Raw genomic sequence first — 20,588 nt, 5'->3', positions numbered from 1 at the left:
GGGTGGTGATGAACAGAGTGCCTGAATTAAGCAGACCACTCTTACCCAGTCCAAAGATCAGGGCTTGATCCATCACCGTTTTTTAGCTCACTGCACCATCCCAGCTCAGAACTTGGCTATATGCAAATTAGTCTGTTCCTGTCCTAGTGCATGATGGGAACAGGGCAAACCAAACTACCAAGCCAATTCTTGTACTGGGAAGGAAACAAGCTTCCGGGGACCGGTTTCTGCCATTTCAGGCGTCGTCGGCCCGGCTTGCTTGAATCCTGATCGTGCAATGAGCAAGGGACTCACATCTGAGTATACCCTTCCACGCTTATGGTGGACAAAATGATTCAGAAAAGGGGGTGGTGATGAACAGAGTGCCTGAATTAAGCAGACCACTCTTACCCAGTCCAAAGATCAGGGCTTGATCCATCACCGTTTTTTAGCTCACTGCACCATCCCAGCTCAGAACTTGGCTATATGCAAATTAGTCTGTTCCTGTCCCAGTGCATGATGGGAACAGGGCAAACCAAACTACCAAGCCAATTCTTGTACTGGGAAGGAAACAAGCTTCCGGGGACCGGTTTCTGCCATTTCAGGTGTCGTCGGCCCGGCTTGCTTGAATCCTGATGGTGCAATGAGCAAGGGACTCACATCTGAGTATACCCTTCCACGCTTATGGTGGACAAAATGATTCAGAAAAGGGGGTGGTGATGAACAGAGTGCCTGAATTAAGCAGACCACTCTTACCCAGTCCAAAGATCAGGGCTTGATCCATCACCGTTTTTTAGCTCACTGCACCATCCCAGCTCAGAACTTAGCTATATGCAAATTAGTCTGTTCCTGTCCCAGTGCATGATGGGAACAGGGCAAACCAAACTAACAAACCAATTCTTGTACTGGGAAGGAAACAAGCTTCCGGGGACCGGTTTCTGCCATTTCAGGCGTCGTCGGCCCTGCTTGCTTGAATCCTGATGGTGCAATGAGCAAGGGACTCACATCTGAGTATACCCTTCCACGCTTATGGGACAAAATGATTCAGACAAGGGGGTGGTGATGAACAGAGTGCCTGAATTAAGCAGACCACTCTTACCCAGTCCAAAGATCAGGGCTTGACCCATCACCGTTTTTTAGCTCACTGCACCATCCCAGCTCAGAACTTGGCTATATGCAAATTAGTCTGTTCCTGTCCCAGTGCATGATGGGAACAAGGCAAGCCAAACTACCAAGCCAATTCTTGTACTGGGAAGGAAACAAGCTTCCGGGGACCGGTTTCTGCCATTTCAGGCGTCGTCGGCCCGGCTTGCTTGAATCCTGATGGTGCAATGAGCAAGGGACTCACATCTGAGTATACCCTTCCACGCTTATGGTGGACAAAATGATTCAGAAAAGGGGGTGGTGATGAACAGAGTGCCTGAATTAAGCAGACCACTCTTACCCAGTCCAAAGATCAGGGCTTGATCCATCACCGTTTTTTAGCTCACTGCACCATCCCAGCTCAGAACTTGGCTATATGCAAATTAGTCTGTTCCTGTCCCAGCGCATGATGGGAACAGGGCAAACCAAACTACCAAGCCAATTCTTGTACTGGGAAGGAAACAAGCTTCCGGGGACCGGTTTCTGCCATTTCAGGCGTCGTCGGCCCGGCTTGCTTGAATCCTGATGGTGCAATGAGCAAGGGACTCACATCTGAGTATACCATTCCACGCTTATGGTGGACAAAATGATTCAGAAAAGGGGGTGGTGATGAACAGAGTGCCTGAATTAAGCAGACCACTCTTACCCAGTCCAAAGATCAGGGCTTGATCCATCACCGTTTTTTAGCTCACTGCACCATCCCAGCTCAGAACTTGGCTATATGCAAATTAGTCTGTTCCTGTCACCACCCCCTTTTCTGAATCATTTTGTCCACCATAAGCGTGGAAGGGTATACTCAGACATGAGTCCCTTGCTCACAGCTTGTCTCCTTTCTGGTGAAGAATTGGCTTGGTAGTTTGGTCTGCCCTGTTCCCCTGATGCACTGGGCCAGGGACAGACTAATTTGCATATAGCCAGGTTCTGAGCTGGGATGGGGCAGTGAGCTAAATAATGGTGATGGATCAAGCCCTGATCTTTGGACTGGGTAAGAGTGGTCTGCTTAATTCAGACACTCTGTTCATCACCACCCCCTTTTCTGAATCATTTTGTCCACCATAAGCGTGGAAGGGTATACTCAGACATGAGTCCCTTGCTCACTGCTCCATCAGGATTCAAGCAAGCCGGGCCGACGACGCCTGAAATGGCAGAAACCGGTCCCCGGAAGCTTGTCTCCTTTCTGGTGAAGAATTGGCTTGGTAGTTTGGTCTGCCCTGTTCCCATGATGCACTGAGCCAGGGACAGACTAATTTGCGTATAGCCAGGTTCTGAGCTGGGATGGGGCAGTGAGCTAAATAACGGTGATGGATCAAGCCCTGATCTTTGGACTGGGTAAGAGTGGTCTGCTTAATTCAGACACTCTGTTCATCACCACCCCCTTTTCTGAATCATTTTGTCCACCATAAGCGTGGAAGGGTATACTCAGACATGAGTCCCTTGCTCACTGCTCCATCAGGATTCAAGCAAGCCGGGCCGACGACGCCTGAAATGGCAGAAACCGGTCCCCGGAAGCTTGTCTCCTTTCTGGTGAAGAATTGGCATGGTAGTTTGGTCTGCCCTGTTCCCATGATGCACTGGGCCAGGGACAGACTAATTTGCATATAGCCAGGTTCTGAGCTGGGATGGGGCAGTGAGCTAAATAACGGTGATGGATCAAGCCCTCATCTTTGGACTGGGTAAGAGTGATCTGCTTAATTCAGACACTCTGTTCATCACCACCCCCTTTTCTGAATCATTTTGTCCACCATAAGCGTGGAAGGGTATACTCAGACATGAGTCCCTTGCTCACTGCTCCATCAGGATTCAAGCAAGCCGGGCCGACGACGCCTGACATGGCAGAAACCGGTCCCCGGAAGCTTGTCTCCTTTCTGGTGAAGAATTGGCTTGGTAGTTTGGTCTGCCCTGTTCCCATGATGCACTGGGCCAGGGACAGACTAATTTGCATATAGCCAGGTTCTGAGCTGGGATGGGGCAGTGAGCTAAATAACGGTGATGGATCAAGCCCTGATCTTTGGACTGGGTAAGAGTGGTCTGCTTAATTCAGACACTCTGTTCATCACCACCCCCTTTTCAGAATCGTTTTGTCCACCATAAGCGTGGAAGGGTATACTCAGACATGAGTCCCTTGCTCACTGCTCCATCAGGATTCAAGCAAGACGGGCCAACTGCGCCTGAAATGGCAGAAACCGGTCCCCGGAAGCTTGTCTCCTTTCTGGTGAAGAATCGGCTTGGTAGTTTGGTCTGCCCTGTCCCATGATGCACTGGGCCAGGGACAGACTAATTTGCATATAGCCAGGTTCTGAGCTGGGATGGGGCAGTGAGCTAAATAACGGTGATGGATCAAACCCTGATCTTTGGACTGGGTAAGAGTGGTCTGCTTAATTCAGACACTCTGTTCATCACCACCCCCTTTTCTGAATCATTTTGTCCACCATAAGCGTGGAAGGGTATACTCAGACATGAGTCCCTTGCTCACTGCTCCATCAGGATTCAAGCAAGCCGGGCCGACGACGCCTGAAATGGCAGAAACCGGTCCCCGGAAGCTTGTCTCCTTTCTGGTGAAGAATTGGCTTGGTAGTTTGGTCTGCCCTGTTCCCATGATGCACTGGGCCAGGGACAGACTAATTTGCATATAGCCAGGTTCTGAGCTGGGATGGGGCAGTGAGCTAAATAACGGTGATGGATCAAGCCCTGAACTTTGGACTGGGTAAGAGTGGTCTGCTTAATTCAGACACTCTGTTCATCACCACCCCCTTTTCTGAATCATTTTGTCCACCATAAGCGTGGAAGGGTATACTCAGACATGAGTCCCTTGCTCACTGCTCCATCAGGATTCAAGCAAGCCGGGCCGACGACGCCTGAAATGGCAGAAACCGGTCCCCGGAAGCTTGTCTCCTTTCTGGTGAAGAATTGGCTTGGTAGTTTGGTCTGCCCTGTTCCCATGATGCACTGGGCCAGGGACAGACTAATTTGCATATAGCCAGGTTCTGAGCTGGGATGGGGCAGTGAGCTAAATAACTGTGATGGATCAAGCCCTGATCTTTGGACTGGGTAAGAGTGGTCTGCTTAATTCAGACACTCTGTTCATCACCACCCCCTTTTCTGAATCATTTTGTCCACCATAAGCGTGGAAGGGTATACTCAGACATGAGTCCCTTGCTCACTGCTCCATCAGGATTCAAGCAAGCCGGGCCGACGACGCCTGAAATGGCAGAAACCGGTCCCCGGAAGCTTGTCTCCTTTCTGGTGAAGAATTGGCTTGGTAGTTTGGTCTGCCCTGTTCCCATGATGCACTGGGCCAGGGACAGACTAATTTGCATATAGCCAGGTTCTCAGCTGGAATGGGGCAGTGAGCTAAATAACGGTGATGGATCAAGCCCTGATCTTTGGACTGGGTAAGAGTGGTCTGCTTAATTCAGACACTCTGTTCATCACCACCCCCTTTTCTGTATGAATTTTATAGCAAGGAAAGATAACAGCTGCCATCTGTTAGAAACTGGGTTGTTGGTTGACTGGGTGTGAGCCCTGGTGAAACAACAGCCATAGTCCCTTGAAGGTTCACCCCTAAAAATTCCCTAAATTAACCTGTGCTTAACCCTTAGTAGCTTGGCACAAAAAGCCATCAGGCATACCTTAGGGGCAATGTATAAACTATTGATGCAGTTCACAAACAGTAAGAAAGCGAAAACACAACACAAGAAAAATTCCAAATCAATTCAGAAGATTAGAGTCAAGTTTAATAAATTATTTGACACTAAAACAACAAAAATCCAATTAGTAGAGCTGGAGTTATGATTTTTTTAAAATGTTTAGCTAAAACTAATGTATAAAAGATCAAAGAACCAACTGGTGACATCTAGTTGCACATAACCGGATCAAAGTAAATAACTATGGCTGACAGCGATGAGGCGCAATTTGGATACAATAAGGGGATTGAGCCAGGTCAGTGCTTACCTTCAAAATTCTTGAGAAAAATGCAATGAGAAGTTAAGGTTCAGGGGGGCAAGGCTGCAGGATGTGTCCAATGAGGGAGCATCATAGTCGGATAGACTTGGGTCAAAGTAGCGTGAAGATCTTTACATTCGGACTTAGGGCCCCATTAGGATGACAGGCGGATTGCCCCTGCCGGGCCGGCGGTAGTCACTGCCGCCCGCCCGGGGGCAATCCACCAGCCATCCCTGTAGAAAAGACCCCCCGCCATATTACAAGGGCTGGAGGGTCCGCGTCAGACGGAAAGACCGGCCGCCGCTTTTCCGCCTGGTCGACATGTCGACCAGGCGGAAAAGGGTTCAATATGGTGGCGGTGTCTGAAAGACACCGCCAGCCATATTAGAATGTGCATTTTTGAATGCCTTTCCATGGTGCCCGCCGCAATGTTAAAAATACAGGATGCGCCCGCCAATGTGGCGGGCGCATCATAATGGGGAGTGCGGAACCACCGCTAGCATTGCAGGTGGTCCCATTCCCCACAGGTGTGGCGGGTGGACAAAATCCGCCCGCCATACTAATGTGCCCCTTAATCTCTGAAATGGAAGTTGAAATTCTCCTTCAAGAATGAGGCAGAGGGATGTATCCGAAGAGAATTGCATGAGGACGGATACCCCTGTGGTGAAAGACTGCTGAAGCGGATTTGCAGCTGCAAAGAAGAGAGTAGCACAAAGTCAATCCGACCAGCAGTGAACCTCTGGTGGATAGGCAAGAAAGTTGGTCCCATTATCCTCCTAGTTCTCAGATCAGTTTGTAGCCAAAAATTCCCCATTTTCGCTGTCTGAACAGCTTTAGAACCACTTGCAAGGGTCCAAGACTGGGAGCCAACACTTGGAGTGCCAGGATTTACTCAAGCTGGGTCTAGTTATGGGTTCAAGATGGACAAAACCTTTTGTGTCCATGTGGCTCTGAAAAGGAGGCTGCAAACAAGCCCTTGTGAGGTACTCTGGAGGTCCTGGGACAGTTGGAGATCCAGTCCTTGTTTCCAGGCAGAATGTAGCAGAACAGCAGGACAAACAGGGCGACACTTCAGGCAGGTCAGCAGTCTTGCACAGCAGCACAGCAGTTCTTCTTTTTGGCAGAGTATTCACAGGTCCAGAAGTGTACAGAAGAGTTGGTGTCTCAAGTCCTACTTTTACACCCTGGTGCCCAGTGTCTGAAAGGTGAGAGCAGCTTCTGGACAGTGGCTTTAAAGTGCATGGCATTTCCGGCCTCCCTTGCCCTGGCTCCAAGCTGACTGAAGTGACAATCCAGGGTCATTGGGCCCTTTATGTGAAGGCAGAGCCCAGGCAATTCAGTTGTAAGTGGTGATGTGCTCAGCTACGCCCCATCCTGTCACCAAATGGCCATTTGTTGGAAATGGCCCTTTTTCCAGGGTTATCCCCAAACTGTTTGCTTCTTCCTCCTTTGTTTTTCCTGACCTGTGGTTGTTGGCTATAGCCTCTGGGCACTTTTCCACTGCTGGTCAGTGCTAAAGTGCATATGCACTCTGTGTAAATTGTTATTGTGATTGGTTATACTTGATTGGCATATTTGTCTTACTAGTAGGTCCCTAATAAAGTGCACTGAGTGTGCCAGGGCTGGTTACTCAAATGCTACTAGTGGGCTTGCAGCACTTATTGTGCCACCCACATAAGTAGCCCTGAAAAGATGTCTCAGGCCTGCCACCACAGTGCCTGTGCGCAGGGTGTTAACTGCCATGTTGACCTGGCCAGTACTCCGACTTGCCAGGCCTTACCCTTCCCATTTCTTACACATAGGACACCCCTATGGTAGGCCTGAGGTACCCCCCTGGGCAGGGTGCAGTGTATGTGAAAGGTAGGACATGTACTAGTGTGTTTAACATGTTCAGATGGTGAAATACTGCCAGTTTCCTTTTTCACTATTGAAAGGCTATCTTTCCCGTAGGCCAGAATGGGAAATGATGTGTAACATGTTTACCTGCATATCTTCCCATAGGAGTGAGATAGAAAATTGGAGTCTGGTATCCCTGAACTCAGAATTTAATAACATATATTTTCGTAAAATGTTTTTTAAATTCTGTGTTCTGCCTGTTTGTGAATTGACTATCACCCCGAACTGGTCTGGACTGGGTCCAGCACCCCTTACACCTAGAGAACAAAGACTACCCAACGCATCACCTGCGAACCAGAACCGGCACAAAGACTTAATGCATCGCTCCCCCTACAGACTGGACTTGACGCAATGCGTCCGCTGTGTGCCGCGGGGCTGTCGCATCGCCTCCTCAGGGTCTCAGGAGTGTTGCATCTCTTTGTTTTTCGACGCTGCAGCTGTTTGGCTTGGAACTTTTGTCGCATCTCCAGCTACTTTGTTGCAAAGTCACGCATCTATAGATTTCTATGGTACAAGTTCTTAAAACCTTTTTAAAGTCATATTTTTACATTGTGTATGTTGGATTTTTGCTGTTTTGGTCTTGTGTAGTTTAGATAAAGAGACTTTATTTATTCTAAACTGGTGTGGTGTCCAGTTGTGGTATTTTCACTGTGTTACTATGAGTGTTGGTACAAATACTTTACACATTGCCTTTGGGATAAGCTTGTCTGCTTGTGCCAAGCTACCAAGGGGGTGAGCAGGGGTTATCTAAAGAGTGTATCCCCCTTACCCTGACTAGAAGCAAGGGTCCTTATTTGGTCAAATGTACCTACCTCTGCCAACTAGAGACCCCCCGTTCTAACACACATCCATTTAGGCACACCTCATCCTTCTACTGTGTGACTGTCTAGGAGAGATTCTCAAAGTCTAATTGCCATTTACAGCCAGCCATGAGGCCCAGGCCAGACCATAGGCACAAAAGGGCCTAGGGCATAACAATGCCATGTTTCTAAAAGTGGCATTTTTAAAATAGTGATTAAAGACCTGACTTTACCATTATATGGGGCTCTAATCCGAAATTTCCAAGACACAAAACATGAGAAATCTACCAGCTTCCAATTGTAAATTACAGCTTATTAAATGTAACAATGTTATCCAATGGGAGAGATAGGTGTCACAGTAGTGAAAAATAAATGTAGGTGTTTTTCACTACCAGGACATGTAATACTTAAAAGTACATGTCCATCTTTTAATTACTCAGCACCCTGCCCTAGGTTGCCTAGGGCCTACCTTAGGAGAGACCTATATGTAGTAAACGATGAGTTTAAGGCTTGGCATTGGGGTTTAAATGCAAAGTCGACATGGCAGCTTAAAACTGCATTCAGGCTGCACCTGCAGACCTGGAGAATGTTTTGAAGTTTAAATTAAGTGGTTGGCACAATAAGTGCTTTAGGACCTCTAATAGCATTTAATTTACAGGCCCTGGGTATATGGTATACAACTCTACAAGGGACTCACACGTAAATTAAATATGGCTGTTGGGTATGAGTAGTAGTGCACGGAGTCCTAAGGCCAGCAGCGATAAATACAGCACAAAAGGAGGTGGTGCAGCAAAATGTTAGGGGGAAGATCACCCTAAGGCTGGCAGGTATAACACCATCACATCCTGTTTTGAACCTGTTGTGGCTTGAGACACATTGCACTGACTTCTTTGATGATTGCAAGTTGTATATCCTACAAGTCTTATAAACATTGCTCAAGAGTAAGCAATCACACCATTTTTGGCTGGAAACACTTAGAAGCCATCTGATGGTAGTACATGAATCTAGAATATGAACTAGTTATAATACATATAGCTCATAAATGTTAACTTGTGAGGAACTATTTCTTCTCCGCATGTGCTGCTTTTTTTTATTTATCTTAATATGAAAAGTTAACGTTATTATGTGGTACATCTGGCAGCCAGCTTGCAGATAATGAGTATAATGGGCAAAATAATAATATATGTTACAAGATGGATGAACACTTTGTATAGAACACCTGACATTCAGTACTTTCCCTTCATTTGTATTTTTTCCAATTCAGAAAGCAGACAGGAAATCGTTAAAGTTGTCTAGAGTCATTTCACATACTTCAATGAACTCATGAATAATTCAGAGACAGATCATGTTTGCTAACCCAAAAATCCATAGCCAGCTGGAAAAGTCAGAAGATAATTATTGAGTTTGAAAGAAATTTAGGAAATATTAATATTTGGGTGAAAACATCCAGATAGTGATATACTACTGTGATCGTTTTCTTGCACTCTTCACAGAGTTGCGTTTATATTGCAATAAATGCTTGAAACGTTAATCCTGTATCAGAGCCTTAGATAACAAGCCTTTAAAAGGTATTCGGTAATTATACCTTAAATACTCCTTTAGAGGCATTTTAATCTTCTGCAATCATGCTAAGAATACAGTTAGGAGTATAGGGTTTGATTTATGATCCCCTTGGCACAAACTTGTTTTTGCAACTTGCACACCGAGTGGTTTGTAAATGGGGTTGTAATTTACAGTGACTAATAGAAATTGTCCATTCGCATGGGTTTTGCAAACCGGCCTAATGAATAATATTTTTGCTGGTCACAATTTGCGACCCCCTCTGCATCGTTGCAGATGCCTAGATGGTGTCCTGCAAAGCCAGCAGACTTACATCCTTATTTGTGTTCTCAAGTGGGAAAAACTTTTTTTTAAAGCAGTCCACGTCCATTAAAGAGCTCTAGGCTGATTTTGCAAAAATAGTTTCCCATTTGGGGGAAATTGTGAGGAAGAATTAGTGGTTGCTTGTGCCCCCTGAAGCCATGCAACACGATTTCCCCAGTGGATGCGGCCCATCAGGATAGCATCCACTTATTAATCAATTACCACCACAACTTGAGACATGGTTAGTTTTTAATGGCTTTCAATTGCATTTAATGCCTCTTTCATTCCGATAGTTTGTGAATTTGGAAAAGGGTCACAAAACCCCTTTTATGAACTGAAGCAATCTTCCTACTTGTAGAAGCTTTTTTGCACATTACAAAAAAATTATTTTGTAGTTGTAAAGCTTGATTCACCAGTTTAGCAACTGCAAACAAATTATTTAAATTGCTGTATTAATTGTGAAAAATTTATAATTCAGCTACATTCTGAGGGCCCGATTCACAAAGAGCCTCTGCAGTCAGAATTGCGGTGCCAAGATTCTGTACCGAGTGTGGAGATTCTGCCTCGAGTGTGGAGATTCTGCCTCGAGTGTGGAGATTCTGCCTCGAGTGTGGAGATTCTGTCTCGAGTGTGGAGATTCTGCCCAGAGTGTGGAGATTCTGTCTCGAGTGTGGAGATTCTGCCCAGAGTGTGGAGATTCTGTCTCGAGTGTGGAGATTCTGTCCCGAGTGTAGTGATTCCTCCATGACTGCAGAGTCTTTGCTGTGACTGCAGAGGATCTTTATGAATCAGGCCCTATGTGTAACTAATTGGCTTAAATATAAACAAATGTTTAAGACTGACTTGGGTTCTGGTTTAGTGAAAGGGCTGAGCTTTCTTATAACCACCTTGTCTATTCTGATATTCCTACAGGCAAAATGCCTTCCAGGTGATTGCTGTGGATGGGGTTTGCAGCGGAGTAATTCAGTCCCTCTCTGCGGATGACAATGCTGAGTGGCTCCAAGCAATATCAACTACCGTGTCCAACCTCACAAAGCACAATGTAAGTACGAGTCCTGCAACCTTCGCCCCTGTGTGATCTCATGCAGACCCTCATGACTTACGTTTTATTGCAGATTGCATTCCATCCCACAAGACATCAACATACACTGTTTTACAACATGAGGTGGATTTACTTCCATTCCTATATCTCTCACTTACTTATACACCTATTGTTACTCTATGTTCTATGTTTTCCACTGAGAAGTGATTAATATTTGCATGATCATTTACCAATAGTAAAGAATATGGATTATCAAATCTATGCAGAAAGGTCCTGAAACAGTTGCACAATTACCACGTCGCTGTAAAGTAAAAACAAATATCCCAATTGCCAAAGGCCTATGAGTGAAGTAGAAAGGTGTAGTGTTAGTAAAATCTTCATTTTTGCAAATTTACTTCATTAATACATAATTCAGACATTTATTTCCTAGCTATAGACTGGCCTTGCCTGGTTAAGAACAGCAGTTATGGCCAAATGGAAGGCATTTTCACATACATAAATTTGTATTGGCTTTCTGCAGATTAGTTTCTCGCCTGATGTCAGGGTATTTGTAAGCCATATGTGACTGCTCAGTTCAGTTTTTCTTATAAATATTTCACTACTGTCACACTCTCTGTTGTGTTTGATATTTTTAAAGACTCTTTTTCTTGCAATACACTTTTATGACTTATTTGCCTATTGTGAAGGAAGGGTGTGTGTGTTGGGATCTAGAGTGTGTGGAATCTTGGGGACGTGGGGACAGAAGTTGCTGCCGGAAATTGAGAGACTTGGGATGAAATAAATTTGAGGCAACTGTACTTGGTGTTTCACCTCTTTTTACTCAGTCACTCATTTTAATGAACCAGTACTGGCCTCTGACCTTGGGTATGATGACTAGTAGCGCAGCAAGAGTGTCATGGGCGCTAGTGCATGGAAGCGCATGGCTTCACTGTCACCAGTCTTTGTAAGTATAAACATCTTTGCCTTTTGTTTTCTCATTGTTTTGTTATTTGTAAAACTTGATTCCCTGTTGATTCATTTGCTGCAAAGGAACGTAATGCCTCGATGTAGCATCACCCTCGGTGACAGAGCTCTTTAAACTATTTGTATGATAGTCTCACTAGCAAGGCAGCACCTTCAGCACTTGTTCAAGGCACGGCACCTTACAGAGAAGTTGCAGGCGCTTCGCCTAAAATAGACCAAACTCTAGGCTGAGGATGAGCTTATTTTTATTTTAAACAGAATTTTATCTAAGAATATAGGTGTGTCATTATACAATAAATGCAATTGAGCAACAAACATTGCAATACAATTGTATTCCGGCATAAGTACTTGAGTAAAAACAAGGAATAATAATATCCATACTAAGTAAACAAGAAAAATAATGAATAAATTACAAAAGAAAGAGAAGGAAGTTAGAGAAACTATGGAGGTTTGAGTACTTCTTGTTGAGAGGGCTTCAGTAAGGAGTGTTTTTTGGCACAAGTGTCGAAAAATGTTGTAACTGGTAACCATAACTGAAGTCTCTTGAAAGCAATGGATGAAGGTGAATTGGAGAAGGTATCCAGTCTGTGGTTGTGGCACGCATCATACCACCAGGCCTTGAATGAGATTTTTGTAAAGTCCTTCCAATTTCTTGTTATTTGCTGGAAAGCAACTGCTATTAAAAGATCAATCATTTTAAAATTAGTTGCATTATTATCCCACACTGTAGAAAGGCTACCTAAAAAGATGTGTGTCATTGAGAACGGGAGATGTGTGCCAAAAATGAAATTAATTTGAAGCCAGACCTGTTTCCAACAATTATATACTGGTGTACATGAGAACAACAAATGAAATAGATCTGCATTTGGAGAGGTACAAGTCCAGCATGTATCCGGAGTATTAGGGAATCGTTTATGTAAAAGTTTTGGAGATAACAAAAGACCATTGTACACATAAAACAATGTTTGCGTTAAACTACCTGATCTGGAGGATTTACGTATTTTAGTCCATAAATTATTCCACAAAGTAAGAGACCATTCCGTACTAAAATCTTTTTCCCACACCTCTTCAGTACTTGTTTTCTGTCTCAGTGTGTTAGCAGGTTGTAAGAAAAGGTATAATTTTGATGCCCTGGGTTGAGTGTGTAATAGATCGGAGAGGTCCTTATGTATATGAGTGGTGGGGTTGGTAATAGTGTTATTTGATAACTGTGTGCATACATCAAGGATAGCTTTACGAAGAAGCTGAAATTTGGAGCTGAAGGAGGTAGGTAGGGCGTATAACTGTTTGAGCGAGGAAAACAAAAGAAATTCTTTATTTGAGAACAACTGATGGTCCCAAATTATACTACTATGTCTCCAAGATTTCCAGTAGAAAGGTCTATTATGTATTAATAGCATTTTATTATGCCATATGGGCGAATTCAAAAAGGATTCAGGAGTATCAAAAAGTAAAGGAAATATAGGGCTCAATAATTTAGAGGTAAACTTAAATAATAGAGTAGAAAGTGTTTGGGGTTTGTGGGAAAAAGAGAGGTATTCTTGAAATGAAAAAGGAGAGAGGAGCGAGAACTCTACTGATGTCCAAAGAGGAGAATCCTCCTCAGAGTCGAGCAACCAGTATGAAGCTTGTCGCAAAAGAAAAGCTTTGTGATAAGTAGTAAAATTCAGAAAATTAACTCCACCTTCAGCTTTAGGACGTGATAACTTGGAGATAGACATATGCGGTCTTTTCTTGTTCCATAAAAAGGGGGATAACACTGAATTAACAGATTTAAATAATTTAGTAGATATGGAAACTGGGATGATAGATATGGTATATAAAACTATGGGGGAAAGCATCACCTTAAGAGTATCCAAGTGACTCCACCAGGATAAATAAAGAGGATGCCATTTATTGGTGAGTTTTTGGATGCAAATATTTAAGCACAGCGTGACTGTCTCTTTTATTGTCGATGTGAAATTTAAGCCTACATATTTAATAGAGGACGACTTCCAGGTACAATTAGTTGAAATAAAATCAGCTTTAAAGGTGTACTTAGTCAAGGGCAATATTTCACATTTATCACTGTTCAATTTGTAACCTGATATTAATGAAAAAGAATGAACTTCGTCTAAAAAGGCTGGAATCGACTCAATGGGGTTCAAGATAAAAAGCAAAATATCATCCGCATACGCTGCAAGTTTGACATGAGTTTTAGGGGTCTGAAAACCTTGTATGTGCACATTTTGACGAATTTTTAAAAGGAAGGGTTTGAGGGCCAAATTAAAAAGAAAAGGGCATAGAGGACATCCCTGACACACCCCTCTACCAAGGTCAAAGAAGGAGGACATTAACCGATTAGCACAGACAACAGCATGTGGATTCGAATGTAATAGGGATATTAAGGAAATGAAGTTAGGACCAAATCCAAACCACTTGAGGGTGTAAAATAAATAATGCCATTCTACTCTATCAAATGCTTTTTCAGCATCTAGTGCTATGGCTGCAAGGGGATGTTTGAAATGCGTAGACTTGGATAAAATATTGAAAAAATGTCTGGTGTTGTCTTGTATAACATGGCCTTTCGCAAAGCCAGACTGTTCCTTGCCTAATTCCTTGGGAAGATAGGAGTCTAAATGAAGGGCTAGTGTTTTGGAAAAAAATCTTATAATCAATATTAACAAGCGAAATGGGTCTAAATTTCTTACAGTACTTCGGATCTTTCCCTTCTTTAGGAATCAAACATATGTGGGTGAAAAGAACTGTGAGAGTGAATGGTCTGTGGATTTTGTTTCGGATGAATATAGTTTTTTATAAAATAAAGCAAACTCATCTAAAATGTCCAAGTCCTTAAACTTTAAGATAGAATCACCATCAAAAGTAGCATCAATATTCACTTTGTTCTGTTTCGTTTTTAAATATTTCGCTAAGAGTTTCCCTGCCTTATTTCTACCACCATAACATTTTGCACTAGATTTCAACAAATATAACGAGGCATTATCTGGTGCTCCTTATTAAACTGTAACTTTGCTTTGATGAGAGTATTAAGAACATCTTTAGAGTTGGAAGTGTAAAAAGAATGCTCCAGTATCTTAATGTCTTGGAATAAAGAATGAGTACGTTTGGGAGCAATAGTATGCTTCTTTGACACATAGGATATAATAAAATCCCTAGCAGAAGCTTTAAAAGCATCCCAAATAGTTGAGAAAGGCAGGGAATCAGTATGATTTAGAAGAAAGTATTCATCAAAAAAGGTTTTGAATGAAGAAGAAAATTCTGGGTCCAAAAGCAGGGTATTGTTAAAACGCCATCTTCTGGGAGAATTGGATTTGGGTAAAATGTCCACAGCAATCAAAACCGGAGCGTGGTCAGAGAATAAAATAGGGCATATTTAAGCATGTGTAAGTGCTTGTGAAATGTTATGTGATGCAAAAAAATAATCAAGTCGTGATTGGGAATGATGCACCGGAAATAAAAAGTGTACTCCATCGTAGTAGGATTACATAATCTCCAGGCATCCAAAAGTTTATGTTGCGTGACCGTGTGAATAAAGGATTTATGTGTTTTGTTAGGGATAAATGACACTTTAGAGTTTCAATCTATAATAGGATCAAAAACCAGATTATAGTCTCCCACCAAAATAAAATTGTCTTCCATGTGAAGAGTGATCTGCTTGGCCACTGGGAGCCAAAAGGAGGTGTCACCACCTGTTGGGGCATAAACAATGAAAAAAGAGACTGGAACATCCTTAAGCATTAATTTAACATTGAGCCAGCGGCCATCTGTATCAGAATCTTGTGAGTTGAATTTAAACTTAAGGGATCTACGACACAACATCATAACTCCATTATCTTTACCATCTCCACTTGAATAAAATAATTCCCCTACCCATTCTTTTTTTTATTTTAATGACTCATCTTCTGTAAGATGAGTCTCTTGCAAGAATACTATGTCAGCATTTAACTTAGCCAGATGAGTTGCCAGGACAGTTGAGTCCTCTAACATTCCATGAAACTAACTTTAGCGACATGGTAGGTTAGGAGAAGTAAGAGATATCAAAAACATACCAAAATCAACCAGAAAAGTCGGACTATGAGAAACAGCATAAAAAAAGAAAGTATCAAAATAGAATCAAAATAGAATCAAATCTTAAGAATACAATAGTGTAATGTAAAAGAGAAAAAAGAAAAAGAATAACGACACCTAGGATAAAAAGAAGAGTAGTAATAATGAATGAACTTAGAAAAGTGACAGAGTACAGTACATTAGGAGTAGGCAAAATAGCGACACTTATAAAGGGAGTAAGGAAAGTAATTAGAAAGGAAAAAAGGAAGAGAATAGAGAAGAAAGTTAAGAGAGAGATGAAAGAAGACAATATACCTACATGAAGAAAGACCAAATAGACACGTGGGGAGGGGTGGAGCAACAAGGAATGGACGACACACCCAGGGCCATGAGTGGTGCAATGGGGAGAAATACTTCCTATTTCTCCTAGGTTGTCCCTCTTTCTATGCATGCTGCATTCTGCAACATTCATAGGAAAAGGAAAAAGCCAATACTGATTGTTTTTATGCCGACAGGTGTCCCTTCCAGCACAGGGAGGTTTCCATTCCTGCACAAAACAATCATCCCCACAACGCAGGCACCCTTGCAACATGACGCAAGGATGACTGCATTGGCTCTGTAAGCCAATTGTGAGCCAGCACCAGGAAAATGCACACGGATGCATTGTATTGTTATTACTATGATGCATCCCTGTGCTATAAAAAATGACGCAGCTCAGCACAGCAAAATGGCTTGCGGCGCCACACTGCATAATTTTGTAGTAAATAAGGCCCTTAATTTTACTTTGCATTTCACAATCCTGCCAAGTGGCACAACAACATATGATAGCATCAGCCATGCATGTGCTATCATCCAACAATATGTTGCATTATGGTGCTTGTAGTTTTTCTTTTAATTGTTCCATTATTAGCTATGTCGACTAAAATGCAAACATTGGCAAGACTCAAAGTCCTTTTTCAGCTATGTTTAATAAAAATGAAAAGCCGCCTTGTCCATTTAAAAAACTGCTTGTTTCAGACGTAAAAAAACCTCTACTTTGTGGGGGTTCACTTTTTCACTTTATGCTTTAAACTACCATCAGCTATTTTGTCTTTCGTTTAGTAGAACATTTTATAATGAGATTCACCACACAATTATGGTACAACATGGACAGCGGCATCACAACCTTCTCTAACACAAACAATAGGTAAAGAGCAGGTGGAAGTATCAGAAGTAATTTCAAAGAATGTTCTCACACATACAGGACAGGTACAACACAAATAGCTAACGCACTAAGGAGTGAATGAGAAGAGCTAAATAACGCTTGTGTGCTCTGCTTTGCTTTCTTGTCTCCAACGTGACAAGGTAAATTTATCTGAATATCTCAGCTCAAGTGACATGAAGTCATTCTTCCAATCTACCCCACTCCTTCTCAAAAATCTTTTGCTGCTAATGAGAAAATCTAGCTTTTATGTTTTCTCAGAAACAAATGATGTGCTGTTTTCCATTTGTTTCTGGTCTAATCGTGTTTTTTTTCAAAGTAATTTGAAAGGCATTATCAATTGTTCAAGGCACCTGACAGCCATCGACTGATTTCTGTCTTCATTTTTTTTACTCTGATACTCTGCCTCACTGAACTTTCCCTTTTATACTTCCTTTGGCAACCGGGTAAAATGTTTAATGCATTTCTTTACTGATTCGTGAGTATTTGAAGAAATGCTAATTCATGTGAACAAAGCTCCTTCCCGCAAAAAATAGCTGTATTTTTGTCTTCGGATCTTCAGGGGATAGATAGTTTTATGCGTAAAAAAGTAAAGGCAAAATGCAGCATTAAAAAAAAGTCAATCATGTGTATGATTAATTGATTTCTATTAGTGCGCAGATTAAGGCGCACCTGATTAATAATACGATAGAACGGATGCATCATATGCAATAAGTTTTTGTTTATTTATCGTAAGCATGGAGGAAGTCCTTTGGATTTCAGGATCCTATAACTTTTCAGAGGGCTGGACTTCTGATTTCACCTAGGTAAAGACACATCTTAAAATAGTAAATTAACAAAATAAGGAGATTCCATATTTGAATACTTAAATAACCCAACCAAAGTAGAAAATGTAAGACTCTTCACAATCCAAAATTGGATCCCAACCCACTTTTTTATTCAATAAATGCCCTTCATTGACCTAGATGTGTCTCTAAATAATGTATTTACCCTCAAAGGAAATACAGTGGAGTTGGGCAAATTGTAAACAGCTTTTCACATTGATGAAAAATGTATTCCTAAAAACTGTCTCCTTTCAGCCAAAGCACATTACACACGCATGTTTGTATGAATATAGTTAGATATTTTGCAATTTCATTGATTGCTCTGCCATTTAAGAATTGTTGTCACACATTTTGAAGCCAGTTAAACATGGCATGTAGGTCTCAAAAGACCTTACCAGAACAAATTCAATGTAGAGCACTCTCATGCTGCTTTCTTGAATCCTGAAAATAATTAATGCTGCGCCCACCTCAATTCTTCTTTAGAATATTTCGTCCATCATTTTAATTAGATGCATCCAGTCAGTATTGAGCTTGTAGCAACTGCTTAACATATGACTATCATTCGCGTTCCCTGCTCCACACTTTGTACATGAGACTAAGGAATCTGGAAGAACTTGGAAAGATTCTCCAGAGACCAATACAGCCTAAAAACAGAACTATTGTTTATTCTTAAGTAGAGATTCTAGTACTTTGTTCCTTGTAGCCTCGGCACATTATCCTAATAGATTTCATCAGGATTCTCCGTTTTGGTCTCCTCCATCTTCTGTAGTACTCACTACCGCCTTGCAACTTCTTCATTGCAATTACCTCAGTTACTTGAGTTGGTAGTGAGACAAAATATCGAAATTAAAATATCGATATACAATAATATCGATGTTTTAATTTCGATGGTATAGAATATCGATGTCCAAAATATCGACAGACAGAATATCGTTTTTTTAAGGTATGTATGTTAACAATATCGAAAATATCGAAATTTAGTAATATCTAAAATTTGTTTAGTGTTATGTATTTTATTATTTTGTTTATATGTTTGTTAAATATGTTTTGTAATGTATGTTTGAAAATTAGTAAATTTGTTTACATTTTGCGTTTTAGTATCAGAGCGGGTTGTGGGTTTATAGGGGAATAGGGTGGGAAGTAATTTAATATTAATTAATTAATTAATATATTTTTGTAAATATTAATAATTAATAATTAATTGGTAATTAATTTATATTAATTAGTTAATTACATTAATTAGAGTTAATGTTTTAATATATATACATTTTTGTTATTGTTAATTAATTAATTGGTCATTAAATAATATTAATTAGTACAATAAATTAATTAGAGTTAATGTGCTAATATATTTAATTTATTGTTATTGTTAATTAATAATTAATTGGTAATTAAATATTATTAATTATTTAATTAAATTAATTAGAGTTAATGTGCTAATATATTTATTGTTTTTGTTATTGTTAATTAATAATTAATTGGTAATTAATAATTATTAAGTGATTAAATGATGTGATTTATTTATGTGTAGTGGGTTGTGTGTTTATAGGTGGGTAGGGTGTGATATAATTAAATTTAATAAATTAAAGCGATTGTATTTATTTGTTGGTATTTATTGTTAATTAATTAGTAATTAATATGTGTTAATTAGTTCATTTATAATTACATCAATTTAGTAATATTAATTATTATTAATTGATTAATTGAAATTTATATTAATTGTCTTTTTTATATGTGTAGTGTGTTGTGTGTTAAAGTGGGAGTAGTGTGGGAATTAATTTTTACCCCCATGCTATCCAACGCTTTCCCTACTGTTGCACCCTCTGGAGTGTGAATAGTAATTTTTACCCCTACGCTATCCACCGGGGAAACAACCTTTACAACGCAACTTTTACAACGCACTACCATTACAACGAAATTTTTACAACGCAAAAACCATTACAACGCATGTGTTTACAACGCATGTTTTTACAACGCAGGTACCTTTACAACGCATACCATTACAACGTAAGTATAGGTAAGTATATAATAATATTTTAAATTTTATATGTTTTAGTTTTTTTAAGGGGTATTTTTAGGGTTCAGGGTCAGTTTTCAGTTTTTGGGTAAAAGGGTATTTTTAGTGTTCAGGGTCAGTTTTCAGTTTTTGGGTAAAGGGGTATTTTTTGGGTTCAGGGTCAGTTTTCAGTTTTTGGGTAAAGGGGTATTTCTAGGGTTCAGGGTCAGTTTTCAGTTTTTGGGTAAAGGGGTATTTTTTGGGTTCAGGGTCAGTTTTCAGTTTTTGGGTAAAGGGGTATTTTTTGGGTTCAGGGTCAGTTTTCAGTTTTTGGGTAAAGGGGTATTTTTTGGGTTCAGGGTCAGTTTTCAGTTTTTGGGTAAAGGGGTATTTTTAGGGTTCAGGGTCAGTTTTCAGTTTTTGGGTAAAGGGGTATTTTTAGGGTTCAGGGTCAGTTTTCAGTTCTTGGGTAAAGGGGTATTTTTAGGGTTCAGGGTCAGTTTTGGGTTTTTGGGTAAAGGGGTATTTTTAGGGTTCAGGGTCAGTTTGGGGTTTTTGGGTAAAAGGGTATTTTTAGGGTTCAGGGTCAGTTTGGGGTTTTTGGGTAAAGGGGTATTTTTAGGGTTCAGGGTCAGTTTTGGGTTTTTGGGTAAAGGGGTATTTTTAGGGTTCAGGGTCAGTTTTGGGTTTTTGGGTAAAAGGGTATTTTTAGGGTTCAGGGTCAGTTTTCAGTTTTTGGGTAAAGGGGTATTTTTAGGGTTCAGGGTCAGTTTTCAGTTTTTGGGTAAAGGGGTATTTTTTGGGTTCAGGGTCAGTTTTCAGTTTTTGGGTAAAGGGGTATTTTTAGGGTTCAGGGTCAGTTTTCAGTTTTTGGGTAAAGGGGTATTTTTTG

The 20,588-nt window shown here is 41.1% G+C and overlaps 1 protein-coding gene across 1 annotated transcript in view; it reads left to right on the top strand.

Moving 5' to 3' along the window:
• SNTG1 (syntrophin gamma 1) overlaps positions 1 to 20,588 on the top strand; it is a 1,650,669-nt gene that overhangs the window by 623,880 nt on the left and 1,006,201 nt on the right. Inside the window, exon 10 of the mRNA XM_078686185.1 lies at positions 10,536 to 10,665. Coding sequence (XP_078542311.1) covers positions 10,536 to 10,665 — 130 coding nt within the window. The remainder of the gene's footprint in view (positions 1 to 10,535; positions 10,666 to 20,588) is intronic.

Source organism: Lissotriton helveticus, chromosome 4_1, assembly GCF_964261635.1.
Source record: "Lissotriton helveticus chromosome 4_1, aLisHel1.1, whole genome shotgun sequence".
Taxonomy (NCBI): domain Eukaryota; kingdom Metazoa; phylum Chordata; class Amphibia; order Caudata; family Salamandridae; genus Lissotriton; species Lissotriton helveticus.
The sequence above is the reverse complement of the archived record's forward strand: the minus strand, read 5'-3'. Positions and strand labels throughout refer to the sequence as shown.